The sequence below is a fragment of the Psammomys obesus genome, unplaced genomic scaffold (assembly GCF_907164565.1).
Source record: "Psammomys obesus unplaced genomic scaffold, mPsaObe1.curated_primary_1811, whole genome shotgun sequence".
Classification (NCBI taxonomy): Eukaryota; Metazoa; Chordata; class Mammalia; order Rodentia; family Muridae; genus Psammomys; species Psammomys obesus.
Genome location: NW_026592439.1, coordinates 906,343 through 928,288, shown reverse-complemented (window position 1 = coordinate 928,288; position 21,946 = coordinate 906,343). Strand labels below are relative to the sequence as shown.

The window sequence follows — 21,946 nt, the reverse complement described above, 5'->3', positions numbered from 1 at the left end:
TATTGAGATGGTGCAGACAGGCCAAGGGAGTAGCCAGCGGCTGACTCCGAAAAAGCTACAGTGACAGAGGCTGAGAATAAATTCCCTGAGGTATTCCATATAACGTGGTTCTCAGAAAGCTTACAAGTCACAAGGCATTAAGAACAAAAAAGCTGGAGCACAACCCCAGAAGGGTGGGTGGAAGGAATAGGAGTTGGGCCTAGGATGTCCTACAATGAAAGAACGAACCATTTCACGAGTAAATCAAAGTCCCAGGACGCTCAGGCAGCGCGGACTGCCGAGACTCCGCTAATCCTAACTCGCTTCCCTCGGGTATTCCTCTGGGTTCGATCAGCGAATCCGCCCATTCCCTATTCCTTGGTGACTGCACCTCCCCTAACATAGCCAACCTCCGTTGTTCCCATTTTCTTCTTCGCTACCTTTGACCCGCGCGCTCTTGGTCTCGAATTTGGTTAGCATCTTTCAGGCCTCCAGCTCGCAGGTACGATTAACCCGTCCCGCCGGTCCCGCCGCTCCCCTTTGCCTTCCCAAAGCCTCCACGTCAGCTACCCGATGTCGCGGCTCCCGGAAGCGCCTCAGACACGAACTTCCGGTCTTTGGAGCGCTGGACTACAGAGACGGTGCCTGCGGAAGACTAGAGAGGCCGGTACTAGACTGGAAAGGGACCCGAGGCTTCCGCCCAGCGGAGAGGCAAGATGGCCACGATTAGGGGCGGCTCTGGGCCTGACCCAGGAAGTCGGGGTCTTCTTCTTCTGTCTTTTTCCGTGGTGCTGGCAGGTGAGGGCACTCCACCGCGGAGCTCCGGTCTGTAAGAGGAACCGTCCGGATCGGCCCATCGCAAGTGCAGGCGTTGCCCTTCTGGTTCCCATTGCCCCCTCTGTCCCCCCGCCCTGTACATCCTTCTTGTCTTTCGTTCCCATGACATAAGTTCCCCCTTTGCCTGGACCCTCCTTGCTTCTCTCCCGAAGGCTCATCTTTTCGCGTAGTTCTCTCCAGCCCTTTTCTGGGTTTCCAACCTGATTTTCTTCTACCTGCTTCGAATGCCTGTTTTTCTCTGAAGCCCAGCCACCCCACCAACAATCAAAAGGGACAGGTGTAAAAAGCTCACAGCCTCCTTTCTCTGGTTTGGTATTTTTGTGGGTGCTGTTCAGCATTTAAAAATGAGAGTCCTCATTTCCTCCTGTTGATTCTATCCTAAATTTGTGTTCCTTATTTTCTTTGCTTACTAAAGTGAGGCTAACGTGATCTTGGCTGCTTTATTAAGAGGGAAGTAATGATTCAAGGAATTTTAGACGTTTAATGTGTATTAATATTTTCATTTCAATATAATATTAGTGATCTAGCAATTATGAATTACAATTAATAACACACTTGTAATTCTTGATGGTGTTGTCAACTAAGAATTAAGCAAAGCTATAAATATTTTCTTATATGTGCATGGTTGACTATTTAAGCCCTAAAATATAAACATTTCTGTATATAACTATGAGTGTGTCTTCCCCTACATTCGCATTGTTTTTGACCATCTTCAGGGAAGAAACAGTAGCTGCACCATACTCTAGGTGTGCAGGCAAATGGTCTGATGTTTGATTAACTGAACAAGTGTGTCGTGTAAGGTTTCCCTTAGCTCTGTTCAGATTCTTGGGTGGATTTTGTTGTCGTTAATGTTCTTCTTTGTTTGGTTTTGGTAATCTGTACATTTAGACCAGAGCAACTAGACGCTGACACATCTAAAAGTCAAGACTATTTTTGACACATCATTTTTCAGCTCTATTGTTAATTGATCTTCATGGAATTTAGTAACCTTCTAAAATACAGCTAGGTACTCTTTACAACACTCCAATAATACGACCAAGAAGGAAAAAGAATGCTCATTAATCACATGTTAGAAAGTATGATAGTGAATGATTTACCTAAACCATGAATTGAGCTAATGATGGTAGAGGCTAATACCAAATATCTTTTACTTTATCCTAATGCTTTTTATCTTCTGGTCAGGATTGTGTGGGGGAAACTCAGTGGAGAGGAAAATCTACATCCCCTTAAATAAAACAGCTCCTTGTGTCCGCCTGCTCAATGCCACTCATCAGATTGGCTGCCAGTGTAAGTTGAAATTGGGATTTGAATTTGTGACCATTAATAATTCAGTATTTATTCTCAGAAATATATGGTGCTTAGAAATCTTGGCATTCAAATTAGAGTGTGAGCACAGGAAGTAATTACCATCTCAGACCAGGCAAGATAATTAATGAGAGCTAAATGTTAATAAATGTTTTAATGTGTGCATTTTAGTTTTACCTCTACAACAATTCTTGTTATTGACATTGTACAAAGGATAAAACCGAAACTTAGGGAAATTGCTTAACTTTCCCAGCATCGTCAAGTAAGAAGTCAAGCTAGGATCTGAACCCTGGTGGGACTCTCAACTATCTTACCATACGGTTTTCTAAGGAAAAGTAAATCCCACATTCCTATGGAGTCTAGTCACTACCCTGTCACTCTGAGTGACCTTTTTTGAACCAAAATGACCCTTTTTTCCCCCTTTGAGACAAAGTCTTTCTCTGTAGCCCAGGCTGGCTTTGGCCGTCTGCTGAATTCTGGGACTGCAAACCTGTGCCACTGTTTTCTGTTGTCATGATTTTGTGATGCTGTTGATTGAACCCCTCCCATCAAGCTAGTACCTCCAAACCCCCTAATCAGCTTCTTCAATGGCAGTGAACTAGTTGAAGAAAAGGCATGCTAAGTAGGGGCTGGAGAGATGGTTCAGCTCTTGCAAAGGGCTGATTTTTGGTTCCCAGAACACACGTGGTGTCTCTCAACCATCCATCACTCTAGTTCCAGGAGATCTGATGCGTCTTCTAACCTCTGCTGGCACCAGGTACACATGTGGTGCACATTCATACATGCAGGCAAGACATACACATAAATATCTTTTTACTTATTTTTATACCAACTAAGGGCTGGGGACATAGCTCTTGGGCATGCATGACAACCTGAACTTGACTCTCTGGAACCCACATTTAAAAAAGCTAAGGCATAATGTGACTGCTTATAATCCTAGCACTTCTATAGACAGATCGGAGGCAGTGACAGAAGAATCCCTGGAAACTTAGAGGCCAGGTTGCCTGTTACATACTACAGAAAAACAGAGAGATCCTTTCTAAAACAAGGTAGAAGGTGAGGACAGGTATCTGAGGTTGTCTTCTCTTGGGCACACACATCCACACAAATGCCAAATAAGGGCTGGAGATATAACTACTTGGTAGAACGCTTTCCCAGCAAACACAAGAGTTTTGGGTTCAGTGCCCAATACCACGTCAGTTGTATATAGTGGCACTGCTGTAATCATAGCACTCAGGAGGTAGGTTGCCAAAGCCAGCTGAGCTAGAGACCCCATTGCTCCTCCCAATTCCCAAATAGTTGCAAGGGAAATAGGTGAAGGATTTGGGCTGATCCTGGTGTTTTGTAAATGTGTTGCAACCCTGCCACTCTCAACACTGTATCAGTTGCTCGAGTGCAGCTCAGTGGCAGGACGCTTGTCTAACATGCACAAGGCCCTGAGTTCAAACTCTGGGTACTATATATCGTAAGAAAATAAAATAAAAACCACAGCTTGTTTTCTGCTTACGCTATCTATTATCATCAGAGCTTAATCTTTCATGGACAATAGCTCTGTCAGGATAAAATTATGCAGACAAGCAGGGTCTGATCTTGTCTTTCTAATCAAATTGATCACATCTGAATTTTAGTTTATCCTTTTTGTTTGTTTTGGGACTGAGTAGTTTATCCTTTTAATAATGGCTGAAGTAATGATGCACAAAGCTAAAAATCAAAGTGTCTTTTTTTTTTTTTCTTTATCTGTTTTTTTTAAGACAGGATCTCATTATATAGCCCAGGCTGGCCTTGAACTTCTAATCTTCTTGCCTCAGACTCGCTAATGCTGAAATTGCAGGCATGTCCCTTCATTCCCTGCTTCAAACACTTTTTAAGTAAATGTTTGTCACTGATGTGGAATAAAGTGTCAAGCAGTATTATGTAATTGCCAGGAACCTTCCATTATTGTTTAAAAGAAGAAAAATCCCAACCCTTTTATTTTATCAATAAAGACTGCAACATTGGTAAAAAGAAACTCAGTTACTGGAAAGTAAGGCGTTTGCTCAGGGAGGTAGTTAATACTTTTCTACCTATACTTCTGTGAGCTATACTACAAGGTAATTTTCTCATATCCACATACAGGAAGTACTGCAAGTACAGTCATTGGTTTCAAATGACTTTAAAGTTTTTGTTGGATTTGGTTTCTTGACTGAGCTGTGGATGAAGGAGAACCTCATCCAGGATAGGCTGAGGTCAGACCTGACTTCGAGAACCCCATCCTCCTGAGGCTGGGCTCTAAAAATTCTTCTGGAGACGAGTTACTGTGCTGCCTGCTTTCAGGCAGCCTGTGGGAAGCAAAGCAGTAGCCTAGAGATAAAGCCAAGGGCAGTCCCGAGAGAAGAAGGGAGGCGCTGGACTCTGGCCATTTCCTCATGAGGATCTTGTTTCCTTCTCAGCCTACTTACTTCTGAGTCTTGCTTCATCATATCTGACCATTCCTTCTCATGTAACTTTGTTTTTCCTCTATCCCCGCTGTATAAGATGAATAGAGATGAGAAATCTGTTTCTTGCTGAAGGTCTAGAGAAAACAAACACATTACTTAAAACCATGCAATCACCAGTTAGGACCCAGATGGAAGTCCAGGTTTCTATAGTCCAGGGTCACATTTTGTTTCTTCCCTGTCTTCTCTAGAGCTGAGGTTACATTCATTCATTCATTCATTCATTCATTCATTCATTCATTTATTTATTTATTTCCAATGTACCACACTAGCTTTTCTTTTTCTCATATCTTCAGAGCTTTAACAAGTGTTATCTTTTTCGTTATATTATTGTTTTATAGCACGGACTCTGGAATAGAATCACAATGGAAGGTCTCCTTTTCTTTGCCCTTTTGGACCTATAGGAATATAATATAAATGAAAAACCTTTGTTAGTATCCAGATCTTAGCTAAAGCTGTCCCAGGCTCTGCTATTCTTCCATATTTTATTATTATCATGGATATGATCATGTTAAGTATTTACTATATATAAGCCGTAGGCAGATGTTGTAGCCCCTTCTGCTGTATTTACTTTTTATTAGCTCTCCTGGGAGAAGAATTTTGTTTGGTTATCAATTGGGAAGTTTTTAATCTTCTGCAAGTTACCAGTGTTTTAGCTCTGTGGTCTAGAAGCCTAGTTCTCATTTCTGATTCTGTATAGCCAAGAACTACATTTAGTAATTTTAGAAAATACATGTGTCCAGGCTCTTCCGAGAGAAGGCCCAAGCATTTATAGCTCCTAAAAGTCCAGTGGCTGGGATATAGCTCACTGATAAAGTGGGTATTATAATCAAGGCCTTTGACTGGGTCACTAGCAAAAAAAAAAAGCAAAGAAGACCTTCAGGAAGGAAAAATTGTCAGGGAGAACTCAGGATGTCTCCACGTGGATTCCTAGAGACTCAGGACATTCTCGACTATGGATCATCCTTCCTCTGAAGTAGTACTTCCCAGTCTTTGTCACATCATGGGATACATAGAAATGTTATAATTTAACATCCTAGCATATATAAAAATGCGTATTGTTCATAGGCCATCCTGGGTAAATAAGGAGTCTACTCTTGTATTTGTACAATTGAGGGTCTTGAAAGCCTAGATTCCCAGGAATGAGCCAGTAATTATCAGCATATCTTCAGTCCATTCCAGGTGATGAGTTGGGTGGCTTTGCTCTAGAGAGCTCAAAGTTCTGGATTAAAATCACCTAAAACTGTCCAGGAACAAATAAAGGCATTCCCAAATGAGGCTGGAGAATGGTAACCCAAGAAGGCTAGTGAGACCATGGAATCTATGTCTTTTCAAAGGAATATCAAAGCTAGAAGTCTGAGCTGGAAATGCAGTCTGGCATTTTCTAGAGGAAAATGTAGATTTTGAAAATTGAGTGTCTAGTGTTCTAGAATACTGCGTTTATGGGTAAGTGAAATTGTTGGAATTGGGCCAAAAAAGTGAAAGCTGCAGATCCTTTCCAGCAAGATGATTCAAAGGGTAAAAGTGCATGCTATAAAAACCTGATGACCTAAGTTTAAACTTTAAAAAAAAAAAAATTCAAAAAGACCTCTAATAGTCCACTTGGGCTTTTGTTCTCCTTTCCTCCTATAATGGAGCTGGAGTGATGCAGCTCTTCAAGTCTAGAGGTGGTGGTGTTTACCCTAATATTTTGTGATATCTTTAGAGATAAAAGATCTACAGAAGCTGGAGGTGGTGGCCTTGAATCACAGCACTTGGAAAGCAGAGGCAGGAGGATCACTGCAAATTTAAGGGCAGCCTGGTCTACAGAGTTAGTTCAGGTCAGCCAGGTTACATAGTGAGACCCTGTTTTTTTTTTAAAAAAAAAAAAAAAAGTCAGCTGTGGGAGCTTTAATTTGATCCATTCTGTCCTGGCAGCTTCCATTAGTGGGGATACGGGGGTTATCCACGTAGTGGAGAAAGAAGAAGACCTGCAGTGGGTGCTGACAGATGGCCCCAACCCCCCTTATATGGTTCTACTGGAGGGCCAGCTCTTTACCAGGTAAGAACTGGGTGTGTCTTCTGGGGCCATTATGTAGAGAAATATCTGGTCCTTGTACTGATGAGTGGCAAGTTTGTTTGCTCTAGTCTACTGGGAAAGAGGAAGCAGGGTTTGTATTCAGAAAAGAGGACCATCCAAAGGAATCATCTTGTTGATCTCAAAATTAGACCACCTTCTGAGAAGAAGGAGCGGTTCCAGAACCACTCAGGTTCAAGGTAGATGAAACCGTGAACTCAGGTTGGGCCATAGTCCAGACTCAGAAATTAAGCCCCAGAAGAGAAGTGAGTTGGTAGTTCTGCGTGACTAATCTCCACTTGTTAATCTGTTTGATACATTCCTGTATCTGCTACCTTCTGATGCCTTCTTTCATGTTCTCTCCATTCTAGGGATATAATGGAAAAGCTGAAGGGGAGAACCAGCAGGATTGCTGGTCTTGCCGTGACTCTAGCCAAGCCCAATTCAACTTCAAGCTTCTCTCCTAGTGTGCAGTGCCCAAATGATGGGTTTGGTAAGAGCCTCAAAAGTTCATGAGAACCTTCTACTGTACAGGCTAATTGTTGTTCCAGTGTCAGGCTTCAGGGGCAGGGACCGTATGTCTGTATAGACTGTAAACAGCTGGTTCCTTCCCACTCCCCACACTCCAGCAGGCCTGCTTCATCTTCTTTTCCTCTTCCTCTTCTACCATTCCTTCTTGACACAAGCTCAGAGACCAGATCTGCCAGCCTAGGCTTACCTGTTAGCAGTTTCTCTATCTTAGCCAGGCTGGCGGTAGATTCGTGACTGCTTCTTAGTGTCACTGCCTTTTTGTACTCTTAGTCCTAGCCCTGTGATAGCCTAATCTTGTTACTTCTCCTGCTCCCTAAGTACTTGGTGCCTCTGTAAACTGTTCCCTTCCTTCCTCCAGGTATTTACTCCAACTCCTATGGGTCAGAGTTTGCTCATTGCAATAAAACATTGTGGAATGAAGTGGGCAATGGCTTGGCTTATGAAGACTTTAGTTTCCCCATCTTTCTTCTTGAAGATGAGAATGAAACCAAGGTCATCAAGCAGGTACTGACTCTGCCAGCTTCTGGCAATTCCAGTAAGAAAGAGGATTATTTTCATGTTCTTGTCCTGTTTGGAGGGAGACTTATTCTGCTAGTTCACACTTTGGTTCCTCAAAATAACCACCAAGGAGTTTGGTCAAGTATGATGGTGCATGCCTGAATCTCAGCACTCAGGAGGCAGAGACAGCAAGTTCCAGATCAACTAGGGCTATATAGCAAGACCCTGTCTCACAAACAAAACAAGAACACTGAAGTTTATCGTTCAGTGTCATGACATTTCCCTCTACCATTTCTTTCTTGTCTGATATAGTAATAAAAGCTTTAGACTGGACAGAACTACATGGAAGAAGAATATAAAGCAAGGTGTTCAGCCATGGTTAAGAACCAGACAAAAAGCACACTGGGCCGAGTGTATACATCTTTAATCCCAGCACTCATGAGGCAGAGGCAGGTGGATCTCTGTGAGTTTGAGGCCAGCCTGGTCTACAAATTGAGTTCCAGACAGCCAGGGTGGTTTATTCAGAGAAACCCTGTCTTGAAAGAGCCTTAAAAAAAAAAAAAAAAATAGGGACCAGACATGATGTCTCATGCTTAATGCCAGGCACAGGCAGGAAGATTGCCAACAATTCAAGGCTGTTGTTCTAGGCCTGCCTGGGTAACAGGGTAAGACCTTGTTTGATAAAGAACAAAACAAAAACAGAAAAAGAGAACACTGGACTAGGAGTTGAGAGGTTTTTGAGTTCAGTAAATCCCTAAGTACATGCATGCATGTGTGTGTGTGTGTGTGTGTGTGTGTGTGTACATACATATGTGTCCACGGGTACATAATGTAAAGGCCAGAGGAGGACATCAGATATCCTACTCTGTTGCTCTCCACCTTATTCCCTTGAGACAAACCTGGACCTGTGCTGGCAGCCAGCAAGCACCTACAGTCCTGACTTTTCTCCCTGAGGTTACAGGTGCATGCTCAGCTTTCACGTGGGTGCTAGATTGGAACATAGCTCTTCATGTTTGCTATGCAAACACTCTTACCCACCGAGCCATCTCTACAGCCCATTGGATCAGTTGTTACAGCTCTACTTTGTCCTGATTTTGTGTAGTCTGTCATCTTCATTTTAAGATCAGTTAAGAGATTTGTCTTTCTTTCAAAGGTCCTAGTTCAATTCCCAGCAACCACATGGTGGCTCACCACCATCTATAATGAGATCTGGTGCCCTCTTCTGGGCTGCTTGCACACATGCAGGCAGAATACTGTATAAATAATAAACAATTTTTTTTTTTTAAAGAGATTTGTCTTCAGAATAACTAAATGAGTTGCTGTATTTTTTAAATTTCTAGCCAGTGCTCCTTATATCAAGTCACACTAAGAACAGTGTCTGAAGCCAGGCATGGTAACACACCCATACTGTCAATGCTTGGGAGGCCGAAACACGATCATGAGTTTGGGGCCATTGTAAACTGCGTAGCATGAGCCTGTGATGGCTGAAGCTTGAACCACACCAGTTAAAATTTCACAAGTTCGCCTGCTCCAGCCAATCTATTATTGAGTTCATGCCATTTGTACTGATTGAGGAATTTTTCTCTTTGACCTTATATGGTTATCCCAGGACACCTGTAGCTTGGGGACTTATGTCTCCCAAAAGGGAGTGGCTTAACAATGGATCTGGGCCTTCCTCTCCCTGGAAAGTGAGAGAGGGTCTCCACAGCTAGCTGTCTCAGTGGGGTCCATCTCCTCTCCAGTGCTATCAAGATCACAACCTGGGTCAGAACGGCTCTGCACCAAGCTTCCCACTGTGTGCTATGCAGCTCTTCTCGCACATGCACGCCGTCATCAGCACCGCCACCTGCATGCGGCGCAGCTTCATCCAGAACACCTTCAGCATCAACCCAGGTAGGCGGGCCCCAGCCATGACATGGACTGTGGTTTGAAGAGGCCCCCAACGAGGGAGGTTGCTGAGATACCCAGGGAAGGAGTGGGCCCAGGCAGCAGCATCCTGCCCCTGAAGTGATGGTGCCACAGAGACAGGGCTAGAGCAGTTGAAGGTAGAGAAATGATCCTCAGGGTGAATGGGGACTGAGTCTGAACAGTCTTGAAGGCCTTCTCAATGATCACCCTCTTCCTATTCCTATCGCTCTCACTGTTTATGTCCTTCTCAGAACTCGTCTGTGACCCCCTATCTGACTACAACGTCTGGAGCATGCTTAAGCCTATAAATACATCTGGGGCATTAGATCCTGATGACAGGGTTGTAGTTGCAGCCACCCGGGTGAGTGTTGCCCCTCTGCAGCATGGGCAGGGCTCTTTAGGCATGTCTGATTTCAGAGTGAACACACCGGGAGCCTTAAGTAGAGAGGGAGCTGGGCTGTTGGACTCCTTGGCTCTAGTACTTGTCCCAACCTACGGGGATTCTTGGAGCAGAAGGAGCTTGGGCTTGGCTCTAGTGGTCTAGTTTTAAAGTGTTCCATCCTATCCTATCTTCTCTTCCAGATGGATAGCCGATCCTTTTTCTGGAATGTGGCCCCTGGGGCAGAAAGTGCTGTAGCCTCCTTTGTCACTCAGTTGGCTGCAGCAGAAGCTTTGCACAAGGCACCTGATGCTACTAAGCTACCCCGAAATGTGATGTTTGTCTTCTTCCAGGGGGTGAGGGCTCTTTTCCTAGGGCAAGACTGCAAGGAGGAAGGGAGTGGTAACGGTGGAGGAGGAATTACTGACCTGAACTGTTAATCAGCTGTTTCCCCTTTGGAATCCTTTAAAAAAACAAAACAAAACAAAGCTTCTATTTCCTGAAGTGATGTCCCCTTCCCTCCTCCCATTCATTGGTAAGATCTATTTGAGGCTTCTTTCATGTTTATTGTCCCAACCCCTGTGGTGCAGCCTGGCTATAGTGTAAGGTAATAGCAGCCAGAGCTGGGGAGATAGAGGAAGAGTCAAGAAGCAAGTGTGTAACGGTTGGTGTTTGCTTGGAGGCCTTACAAAGGCTACTTTTCCCATCTCTACGCCCAAGAAACCCCATGATGCATACATGTGAGAGGCAGCTGGTTGGGTTGTTGGTGGCGGGTGGATCACGTGGCTGTAAGATGACAGGCGGCTGAGATGGCCCAAGACAGCAGCCCGTTGTTGACCTCAGGTTGCCCTATTCCTTGGGAATTTCTCCTGTCTCCACCCCTCAGGAAACTTTTGACTACATTGGCAGCTCAAGGATGGTCTATGACATGGAAAAAGGCAAGTTCCCTGTGCGGCTAGAGAACATTGACTCCTTCGTGGAGCTGGGACAGGTGTGAGCCTCTATCCTCGGCCTCTTCCTCAAACTTAAGCTCCTTGTTCTGTGGCCTGTGCTGCAGGCACCAGCCATCTCTCCCAGGCATGGGTCAGAGCAGGAGATTGGTTATACATGTTACTGTTTCTCCTTTCCAGGTAGCCCTAAGAACTTCACTAAATCTCTGGATGCACACAGATCCCATGTCTCAGAAAAATGAATCTGTGAAGAACCAGGTAACCCACAGATAAGACAGTAGATAGAACTAGTATCTCGTTGGTTCCCTGGAATAGGTAGTTCTCTGTGATCATTCAGTATCTAAATATTACTGCTACTCATTAAGGACAGGTAAGTGACTTAGTGACTTGTTCCCTTTCTTTTTTTCTGTCTGTCTTTCTTTCCTTCCTTTCTTTCTCTCTTTTTCTGTCTTCCTTCCTTCCCTTCCTTCCTTCCTTCCTTCCTTCCTTCCTTCCTTCCTTCCTTCCTTCCTTTATCTCTCTTTATCTCTCTCTCTCTCTTTCTTTCTCTCTTTCTTGAGACAGGTTTTCTTTCTTTTTTGAGACAGGGTTTCTCTATGTAGCCCTAGCCACAGCAGAACTCACTGTCTCAAACTCAAGAGATCCACCTGCCTCTGCCTCCTGAGTGCTGCGGTTAAAGGCCTGCACCGGCACCGCCCAGCGTGACTTGCTGCTTCTATTCTTTCTGTCAAGGCTACCTGCCAGAGTCCTGCCTGTATCTGGCTCCTGCCCAAATTGCTCTCTACTTTGTTGGTGGGGGGTAGCACAGATTTATTTTATTTTGTATGTATGAGTATTTGCCCACAAGTATGTGTACCATATGCATACCTGATGCCCACGAAGGTCAGAAGAAGGCAGATCCCTTAGAAGTGGAATTACAAATGTTTGTGCAACACCATTTGGGTACAGAGGATCAAACCCGGCTCCTCTGCAAGAGCAACAAGTGCTCTTAACCACTGAGCCGTCTCTCCAGCCTCTGCCCTCCACGTCATGCTTATTCAGGGCTCTTAATTCCTACCAAGTGCAGCTGTGAGCCTCCTTTCTCCTCAGAGTGCTCTTGTTGCCACTCCAGCCTTTGCTGTCATCCCTGAATTACTTACATGCTTGGTGTTCCATTGTTGATTGACCCCCTCTAATTCTGTACAACAAATGATTCATGTACATTCATTTTTGATGTACAACAAAAGACCTACTGAGGATGAGGCTGACTCCTGAGGACAGAGCTTGCCTAAAATTTAGAGAACCAGGCCTCTTTGTGCCTTAATCTCTTAACTGTAGAAAGAACCATGGGAACTGTAGGAAATTCAGAGAGCTTTGCTCCAAGCTCTTTGATATATCCACCTTGCCATATCAAGTAGGACTGGATGCATCTTCTACTGAGGCTAGACAAGGTGGTCCAGTTAGGGGAAAGGGATCCAAAGGCAGGCAACAGAGTCTGAGGCAGTCCCTACTCCTGTTGTTAGGGATCCCACATCTCTTATATATGTGGGGGTGGGGCCCTGGACTCTTCCCATGGATGCTCCCTGGTTGGTGATTCAGTCTCAGTGAGCTCTTCCCTTCCCTTCACTTCCTTTCCCTTCATTTCCCTTCCCTTCTCTTCCCTCCCCTCCCTTTCCCTCCCCTCCCCTCCACTCCCACTCCCCACCTCCCAGCAGTTTGCTTCTTGACTTCCTCAGGTGGAGGACCTTCTGACCACTCTGGAGAAGAGTGGTACTGATGTCCCTGAAGTTGTCCTAAAGAGACAGAGTCAGTCCCAGGCCCTGCCACCGTCATCTCTACAACGATTTCTTCGGGCTCGAAACATCTCTGGCGTAGTTTTGGCTGACCACTCTGGTTCCTTCCATAATCAGTAAGTCATCTGGCCCAGTGCCCTCCTTGTTTTCAGAGGCAGTCTATTCTGTGGTCTGGGAGGAAGGTTGCTGTCTTTTTCCACCTCATACACTGCCTCCAGAAACTCCAGGAAGTTTAGCCAGTAGCCTATTCACAGGAGTCGCCCTGGACTCCTAGTACAATCATCCTAGAACCTCCTAGTACAGCCATCCTTCTCCCACGTTCTCCTGACACCTCAGTTCCCAGAGGTTGCCACAGAGGGCATTGTCCCAAGCCAAAGAAGGGGAAGACAGAGGGTAGTTTCCTGGCTGGAAGGCAAAAGTGGTCCCTGTCTGGGGTCCACAAGCAGTGTTCTACTTTGTAAAATGGGACATGTTCCTGTCCTGTGGTAGGTACACATGGCTGCATGTACCAGAGGTTGCTGAAGATAAGAAGATCATGTTAGTTACCTCTCTCCTGGTTCCTGGTTCCCTCATGCTGCTCCTAATTTGAGGCCAGGCACAACAGGGACTTCTCACTCAGGCTAGAAGGTTCTCTCTCTAGCCTCCTTGCTCCTTGGGCCAAATGAGTTTTGTTTTGTTTTGCTTTAAGCAGATTCTCTGACTCTAGGAAAGGTCATTTCTCACTCATTCAAGGGAGTGACAGTTCTAGATTACTATCAGCTTCCAGATCTGATGTGGTACCCTGGGGTAAGAGGTAATTCATTTGACTGTGTAGCTGACTTGACTCTGTATGGGACAGCAATTTATTCCTGCATAAGGGACATTTCAGTAGGAAAGCTGAGAGTGCTCTTTTAAAATCTGTTTCCTTGGTGCTCACAGGGACCATCATAGTGATTTGATCCAGAGTATTTATGTGTATCTGTGAGCATGCCTGATCTTAGCACCTGACCATTTCCCCCTGTCACTCTGTCATTCATTGGAACACTCATACAGGGTGGCAGTTCTCTGAGAAGCCAGCCAGCTTCCTGTGTGTCCAGACCAAACAGTTAAGAGTCTCCAGTGCTTAGGGCTTGCTTACCTTTTATCCTTTGTCCCTTAGCAAAGGCTGCTAATTTCTTTACCCACCCACATTCCTACTTTCCCACTTCCAATACCTCTTTAATAAAAAGACTCCAATTTATTTCTCCTTTTTCCACTGGATGATGAAAAATAAGATAGCAAGTTCTCATATAAAGAATGTCTAGCTAGGAGAGGGGCAGGGACCTGGCTCCCTACAGCCAAGGCTCATGCTGGCTTTCTGGACAGGTATTACGAGAGCATTTATGACACCGCTGAGAACATTCACGTGACCTATCCTGAGTGGCAGAGCCCAGAAGAGGACCTGAACTTTGTGACAGACACTGCCAAGGTAGTACTGACCCAGGCTGAGGGCTGAGTTGGAGCATAGGAGATACAATAGAAATGATTGAAGTGAAGCACTGGGAGCCAGGTGAGCCATCCAGCCCTTCTCTCCCGCTGCAGGCACTGGCGAACGTGGCCACAGTGCTGGCACGTGCATTGTATAACCTTGCAGGAGGAACCAGCTTCAGCAACTCCATTCAGGCTGATCCCCAGACAGTAAGAGAAGACGGGCCCTTGGCCCTTTCTGTTTCTGTTAATACAGGCTGCCCTCTTCTCTATGGTCCTTGCCAACTTCCTAAACTTTGGAATCTCCCATGCCTGTTCATGCCTGTGAGGATGACAGTCCTGACAGTTCTTGAATGGATTTCATCTACATCCTTGTGAACTTGCCACTGTCTCCTAGCCCCTTAGAGGTCCTATCTTGTAATTGGTCTTTGCTTGTTGTTTCCCTGATCTTGCTGCAAGTCACAGCATTTTTTTTCTTCTCTGTGTCCCAATTCCTAGGTTACACGTCTGCTCTATGGGTGCCTGGTTAGAGCCAACAACTCATGGTTTCAGTCCATCCTCAGACATGACCTAAGGTCGTATTTGGGTAAGCATTGGCCATGAGAAGGGGGATCCATAGTGTAGAAAAAGGGGAATCATTTTGGTTTCATCTTTACTCTTTTTTTTTTTTTCTTTCTCTCTCTGCTTTCGCCCGCCCCCCCTTCTTTTATTTTCCTTGATGTTTGTTGGACCCTCTCTTAACATGCTCTCTTCTGGCTCCTGCCAATGCTGGATGATTTCCGTTCCTGCCCCGTTGACCTCACCTTCCAAATCCTCCTTTCTCTTTGGCCTGCAATCAGATGATGGGCCTCTTCAACACTACATTGCTGTCTCCAGCCCTACCAACACGACTTATGTTGTGCAGTATGCCTTGGCAAACCTGACTGGCAAGGTGACCAACCTCACCCGAGAACAGTGCCAGGACCCAAGTAAAGTCCCCAATGAAAGCAAGGATGTGAGTGGCGGTGGGTGTCGGAGGTATCCTGGGTCCTCTTTCCCTTGGAAAAGTTGGGAATCTCCTGGGAAGATGGGAGTTGGCATGGAAAGGCAGAGGGGTACAGTCCTAGGAACCTGAGTGTTGAGGAAGCAGTAGCTTCAGGGAAACTAGGCCACCTATGGGATGAAGCATTGTCAACCAGTTGGTGAAGTTGGCTGGAATATGGTGCTGCTAGAGGCACAGAGAGTGAGTGAGAAGATTGTCACCTCAGCCCTGTGCTGTGACCTGTCTTCTTGTGCAGCTGTATGAATACTCCTGGGTACAAGGTCCTTTGAATTCCAACAAGACAGAGCGGATCCCACGGTGTGTGCGCTCCACGGTACGACTGGCCAGGGCCTTATCTCCTGCCTTTGAGCTGAGCCAATGGAGCTCCACGGAATATTCCACGTGGGCTGAGAGCCGCTGGAAAGATATCCAAGCTCGGATATTCCTAATTGCCAGCAAAGAACTTGAGGTAAGACAGGCCTGGAGGCAAGGTGGTACAGTTCTGTTAGGCTCCTTTCTGTTTCTCATTTGTCTATAATGTGCAGCAAAACCAGTACAAATCTGTGCCTGGCCTGCCAGTGCACAGAAGATCTCTCTGCCTGATAGCTTGAATACATGCTTCCTTAGGAGAGCCCCATTTCCACCTAAGAAGGTCTTCTGTGTCTCCCACTCCTACCCAGCATCTACTGTGTGGCCCAGCTGGGAGCACTAGGTCAAATAGTTACTGTGTTTCTGTTATAAGTAAATCATGAGCATGAGTACAATACCAGAGAACCAAAGCCATGGGTCCTGCTTGCCTTCAAATTGCTTAAACAAAGAACACAGATGCCTTTCACCTGAGGAGAGCCAGACTGCTAAATGGGAAGGTGTTGCCAATGGTCGGTGCTTGTTCTTGGTGCTTGAATCTAGTTCCAGAATTCTGATAGTGTTTCTTCCTGAGTTTCCTCAGGCTGTGGCATTCTCAGAATACTTTTCTTCCCTGCCCACACCTTCGTCCTTGCAGTTTATCACCCTGGTCGTGGGCTTCGGCATCCTCGTCTTCTCTCTCATCGTCACTTACTGCATCAATGCCAAAGCCGATGTCCTCTTCGTTGCTCCCCGAGAGCCAGGAGCTGTGTCTTACTGAAGAGGACTGCAGCTTTCCCTGCCAGCTTTGGACTTTACTTCCCAGGCCAGTTGTCTTACTGGGGACAAACCACTAATTTGTCACTGGTCTGTCTCTAGACCTGTCTTAGACTGGGATTGACCCATGGAACTGTGATTGGGGACAGGAAGAGATGAATAAGTTGCCTCCCCTTTTCAGCTTGCCCTTTCCCATTTGTTTCTCCTTCTCTAATACCAGGGATTATGATAGAAGCTTCCTGCTCCCGATTAACTCCCCAGTTACCCACCCTCATCTGCCCTTTCTTGGGATACCTCCTGTCTTTCCATCCTGCCCCGTACCTCTGTCTGACCCCACTGTCACCCTGTCGCCACCCCTGTACTCAACCACCTGCTGGACCAGGAAGGAGGATGAGAAGGACTGAGTATCAGGATCAAACTACCCCATATCCTTAGGGAAAAGAGGGTTCTCTGGCTGAGCCAGCTGTCTCTTTCTCACTGTCCTTTCTCCAGATGTCCAGATGGCATGTTAGGGTGGGCATGCTGTTAGGTGGGTATCCCACCTCTAGCCCACAGTGCTCAGTTGTACTTTTTATTATTAAACTATAATATCTATTTTTGTTGGGGGTTTTCTTTTCTTTTTTCTTTTTTTTTTTTTTTTTTTTTTTTTTTTTTTGTAAATATATAAATAGCAAGTTTCATTAAAATTATCCCATACAATTTCTACTTGTTGCTTGGTATTCTTCCCAGATCACCATATCCAATGACCCTGGACTAGAGCGCAGTGTGTGCTGCCTTGCTTCCCAGAAGGAAGATAGTGTTAAAATGCAGGTGAAATGAAGAAGGGCTTTGAAAACTCCAGAGCCCCTCTTAAAACAGTCTAATCACAGTTTCTCCTTATGTTATTCACTCTGAGCAGGTACAGAGATAAGGCAGACACAACCCTTAGCCTTGAGGAACTCAGAGCTAGAGTGAGAGAAAAAGATAGATTTATAACCAGATGTAATAGATGGAAGCGTCATGACGTGCTCCAGCTGGGACAATGGCAGTAGCAGTGACTGTGAGTTAGGGTTCAGAACTCACCACTTGCAGAAGCACAGCAAACAAAGGTACTTGTCTGGGAAACGGTAAGTTACTTGGTGTGCTTGAACCATGAGGATAAGCAAGAGGAGATGATGCTGGGCTCACATGCCAGAAGGTTCTTGGGTGACGTGTTAAGGATGGCGAGCCCTCCATTAAATGGTGGACTTTCTGTAGGTCAGCGCAAGAGTGGTCTGAGGCTGCTTCCAGAAGAACCATGGCTCTTGGAGAAAATTCCCTGCGTCTTCATGGAGGCAGAATTGTAGAGGGAGCAGAGCTGCAAGTGAATGTGGGCAATGGCTGAGTTAGTCGAGGGTGGGAGAAGAGTGCCAGCAGGGGTGGGATCCTGCGTGGGACCTTCTGTCCTTGCTGCTGGCCAGGAGGCTATTGCTCACACATGCCTAAAGACTAGAGAGATGGAAAACTGGCTGTTCTCACAGTTTAAACACCTCTGTGTTCCTTGGTTGAGCCGTTTACCTTCTCGAGAATCCTGCCGAGAGGAGATGATTTTCCTCCAGGTTTCTCTCCAGGCTCCCCGAAGGAGGCCTGTTTAGGGTTCTGAGATAGGAAACCTACCCTGCTGCTCCCCCTGCCAGCCCCCAGTTGGAGCTGGAAAAGCTCTGGGTTGCGCTGGCACTGGTGGGAGCTGAGCACAGCTGCCACCATCGTCTGGGCCGGCTCCATGCCTCCCTTGGCCAACAGGTCTCCCAGCGGAGAGAGCAGTAAACTCCCTCATCCTGCTGGCAGCCTCAGGAAGCAGGGACATGGCTGGGTACCAGAGAGGGGGCTAAACAGAGAAACAGGGGCTTTGGCAGAGTCAAGGGACCCGGGTGGGGAAAAAAGAAGGGGATAGGGAAGAACAGAATACAAGCTTGTCTTCTGTCTTCCATGCTCCCCTACTCTGTATTGCACCGCTCCCTACCCACACACACCCCCCAAACCCCTGTGCCAACTACAGCAGAACCCAGTCCTTCATGGTTTTTGCAAAGGTCAGGCTCCATAGAAGAAGCACAGCCAGTGAGCCTGACCTTCAGGGACACCCAGACACTCTCCTCTCAGACCAGAGTATTGGCTCCTCAATAGGTACTCCCTTTGTGGGCCGCGGCATCTTAGGGGCCAATAACTCTAATCCCTTACCTTTCCTTTGTTCCCTACATAGACCTCCTTCACCCTGTGCCTTCTGAAAATGTGTCATTTTCTAGCTCTTCCCTAAGGGCTTCCCTCCTGTCCTACTCCTGCCAGTTCATATTGGCCCTTCTCTTCTAACACAAAAAGAAAGTTGAAGGAATGACCACCCATTTCTCAGTACCAGCCTCTACCCACTAGGACACCTCCTCCTTCAAGTCTAACCAGAAGGCTTTCCTCCAGCTGGTGTCTTCTCCCATCTGTGTGAATAAAGGGGGTTACTGTTTTCTCTTTTTAACGTCTTGGTTGCTGTCCAAAAGTACATGCTGGGAGGAGATATTTACTTGTGTGTATGTGTGTGTGCGCGCGCATGCACACGTGTGCCACAGTGTATATATGGTCAGAGGGCAACTTTGGGAATCAATTCTCTCCTATCGTGGGACCTAGGAATCAGATGTGGGTAATCAGGCTTACATGGCAAGCTCTTTTACTTACTGAGCCACCTATGGTCCAAGATTTTTTTTTTTAAAGATTTATTTAGTGTATGTTTATGAACACTTTGTTTTTTATGCACACCAGAAGAGGGAATCAGATTCCATTACAGATGGTTGTGAGCCACCATGTGGTTGCTAGGAATTAAACTGAGGACCTCTGAAACAGCAGTCAGTATTCTTAATCACTGAGCCATCTCTCCAGCCCCCAAGAATTTTTTAAATCTACCTTCTTGTACCCTCTATTAAAATTTCACCTTATTTAATAAAACTTTGTGCCTTTGAGGGGATTTATTTATTTATTACTTATTTATAGGCAAGGTTTTCTTGTTTGTTTGTTTGTTTGTTTGTTTGTTTGTTTTGAGGCAGGGTTTCACTGTGTAGCCCTGACTAGCCTGGCACTTGTTATATAGAATAGGCTGGCTTCAAACTCACAGAGATCTACCTGTCTCTACCTTCTGAGAAACAGGATTTAAAGAGTGTGCCACAGCCAACTTTTTCTTTTTTTAAATTAGCATACAAAGCAACTTTCATTATATCACTTTCATATATATGTGTCCTCTTTCTTTGCCCATTACTTTCTACCATACTCCCTACATTTAGGGCCTTATAACATCTAAGGCTTTAGAAATCATGTGCATTTTCTTCCTTTCTTTGAGACAAGGTTTTTCTAGGATAGCCTCAAACTCAATCAGCCCTGCCTCAGTATCTTGAATACTGAAACTACGGATAAGATAGGCACCACCATGTCTCGAGGCTCAACTCATTTGATTTGATAAATTGGGAAAACTAGCTAGAGGAGGGATGCTGCTTGCCCAGGGACATGTATAAGGGAGAAACTGAGGTCAGACTAGAACATGTCTTATATCTGTGCCAACAGCCATAACAAGTAATAAACACTCACTGAGCATGGCTACTGGGGAGGCACTTTGTCCATGCATGGTAAAAGCATAAGAAATATGTGGCATCTTTTCTTTAAGACTCCGAAGTTTATTTGGAGGGAGGGGAAAGTGACACAAGATAACCCGCAAGGCTATGCATGCTCCACACTGCTTCAGTCCTAGACTAGTTCTATGCACGATCAGAGGACAATGGGTTTGCTTCAGGCCAAGATCAACAGATAGGAGCCTTGAGTTGTGTGAAGAGCTCAGGACCAGAGATTGTCTCTGCTGCTTGTGTGACATTGGGAGGGACACTGCCCCTCTCTGGGCCCCAGTGTTCTCTGTGGAGTATAGACTTTTGACAAGGGGCTGCTCTCTCTAGTCCACACTGGCTCTGTTTGGTTTATGAAGGAACAACTGGGACTCTAACCTCCTCTTTCTTCTTAAGCTCCTGGAGCAGGGGCCATTTGAAAAGATGATCAACTCAGGAACTCGTAGAGAACAAGAACTAGCTCTAGAGAGGGACACTACTGTCCCTAGCCCAGGAACAGTAGACATTTGGGAAGTATGGCGTCATTTCCTCAAAAGAAAGAGGAAGAGGTTCGGTGGGAGGGAAGGAGGAAGGGAGGACAAAAGAGAAATAAAAGAGAGCTGGAGTTGGGCTGAAGAATCTGGAGCCCTTGGAAGGCCAGGGCCACCGGTAGGCTTCTGGATACCTTTTTATTCTCCATGAATTTAAAGCAGAAGGGAGCCTCACTCCTCTGTGGTGGAGAAGGGCAGTGGAAGCCCTGGGCCCAAACAGGGAAACATGAGCAAGAGTGGAGGGTCATCTCAGGGGGCCTAAGGAGAAGTCATTCACCCGAGATGATGCAACTGTGAGCCAGCATTACCATCCTCCGTCCCAACTAAGTGGTTGCTCAGGGGTTAGGGGCTGGGACCCTGGAGTCCTCACTCTTCCCCCAACTCACAAGTGAGGAATGGTCAGAGATACTAGAGTTGGATTAAAAACTGAAGTAAGGGAGAACATCCTGAAAAAAGCAAGCTTGTGAGAGGAAACAGAGGAAGAAGGGTTCCTAGTTAGGGCTGAAGGAGGAAGGGAAAGGAGAGGGAACTGAGCCCAAGGGGAGAAAGGCCAGGTGGGTGTGGCCCGGAGGGGAGTAGGTCCAGTGCTGGTGGTGACAGATGGGAGGACACAAAGAGGAGAGCTTCAGGGAAGACAGATGGATGGGGGAGGGAGGAGAAGAGGCTGGGGGTGGGGGTGGGGGTGGTACAGTGGTTGGAGGCCGAGGCTGTAATGAGATTGGAGATGGGCTCTGAACTGAGGAGAGGTGAGCGAAGAGGAAGAAGAAAGGGGAGGCCGCCTTAGGAGACAAAGGCAATAAGGCCTAGGGGGCCAGGGGCAGAGGGCTTGGGCTGGGTGCTGAGAAGGGGGGCTTCCAGCTGGGCTGGCAGCACGGAGAGTGACAGATTGTGTAGTTAGCCTGAGTGGAGACCCACTGTCACCTTGTAGAGGCACAGAGAGGTAGAGACAGAGAAAGACAGACTGACAGAGACCATATGGAAACCAAGGACAGAAGCTCGAAGAAGATACACTAAAGAACTGCTACCATTTCCTCCAAGTGATGGTGGCTCCTGCTCAGACTTCTCTTGCCTACCTTGCCTCCTGTGACCCTACACACCTCCAGTTACTGACAAATTAGCACCTCAACGACAGCCACTCTCAGAGAAGGGTCAGGCAGTGTGGCATAGCAAGAGTTAACACTGCCTGCTCTCCCTGCCAGCCTGTTTGCCTGGGTGGGTCCCCAGGGCTCCCCACATATGTCAACCCCTCTCCTGCCAAGCCCACTGCTTCCCAGTTTCTCCAGACCCTCCCCTTACCCTCGAGGACTACCCCCAACTCCTGTGTCTAACCTACCCTCCAATGTCCCTCCCCCAGAACCTCACAGGCCAGGCTGCCCAAGGATAGAAAGAAATTTGTGAACCACAATCTGAAAAAGTGAATGCTTATAAAATGCAAAATAACAACCACAAAGGCATAATTATGTTTTCCATCCCTAAGGCCTGCTTCTGTTGTCTTCCTTGCAGGGAAGATAGCCCCTACACACACACACA

At 46.2% G+C, this 21,946-nt stretch overlaps 2 protein-coding genes across 2 annotated transcripts in view; one reads left to right on the top strand and one right to left on the bottom strand.

Annotated features, from left to right (window-relative positions):
• The window catches only part of Copa (COPI coat complex subunit alpha), a 47,392-nt gene extending 46,844 nt beyond the window's left edge, over window positions 1–548 (bottom strand). Inside the window, exon 1 of the mRNA XM_055613292.1 lies at window positions 420–548. Within this exon, the coding sequence (XP_055469267.1) occupies window positions 420–459 (40 nt within the window). The 5' untranslated portion in view covers window positions 460–548. The remainder of the gene's footprint in view (window positions 1–419) is intronic.
• A 76-nt stretch (window positions 549–624) lies between these two features.
• On the top strand, window positions 625–16,872 carry Ncstn (nicastrin). The gene is made up of 17 exons (XM_055613294.1): window positions 625–777; window positions 1,999–2,103; window positions 6,513–6,636; window positions 7,023–7,144; window positions 7,541–7,686; window positions 9,423–9,573; window positions 9,840–9,949; window positions 10,171–10,323; window positions 10,854–10,958; window positions 11,098–11,175; window positions 12,633–12,805; window positions 14,034–14,136; window positions 14,250–14,345; window positions 14,634–14,721; window positions 14,975–15,129; window positions 15,413–15,625; window positions 16,160–16,872. Exons 1-17 carry the CDS (start codon window positions 696–698, stop codon window positions 16,280–16,282), a joined length of 2,127 nt encoding a protein of 708 aa, XP_055469269.1. The 5' UTR covers window positions 625–695; the 3' UTR covers window positions 16,283–16,872.
• Window positions 16,873–21,946: the final 5,074 nt, after the last annotated feature.

Excerpts from the sequence above, each read along its gene's own strand:
- Ncstn (XM_055613294.1), top strand. The coding sequence starts at position 696 with ATGGCCACGATTAGGGGCGGCTCTGGGCCTGACCCAGGAAGTCGGGGT. Across the intron at positions 10,959-11,097 it reads CCTTCGTGGAGCTGGGACAG|GTAGCCCTAAGAACTTCACT; the intron begins GTGTGAGCCTCT and ends TCTCCTTTCCAG. Across the intron at positions 14,137-14,249 it reads TTGTGACAGACACTGCCAAG|GCACTGGCGAACGTGGCCAC; the intron begins GTAGTACTGACC and ends CTCCCGCTGCAG.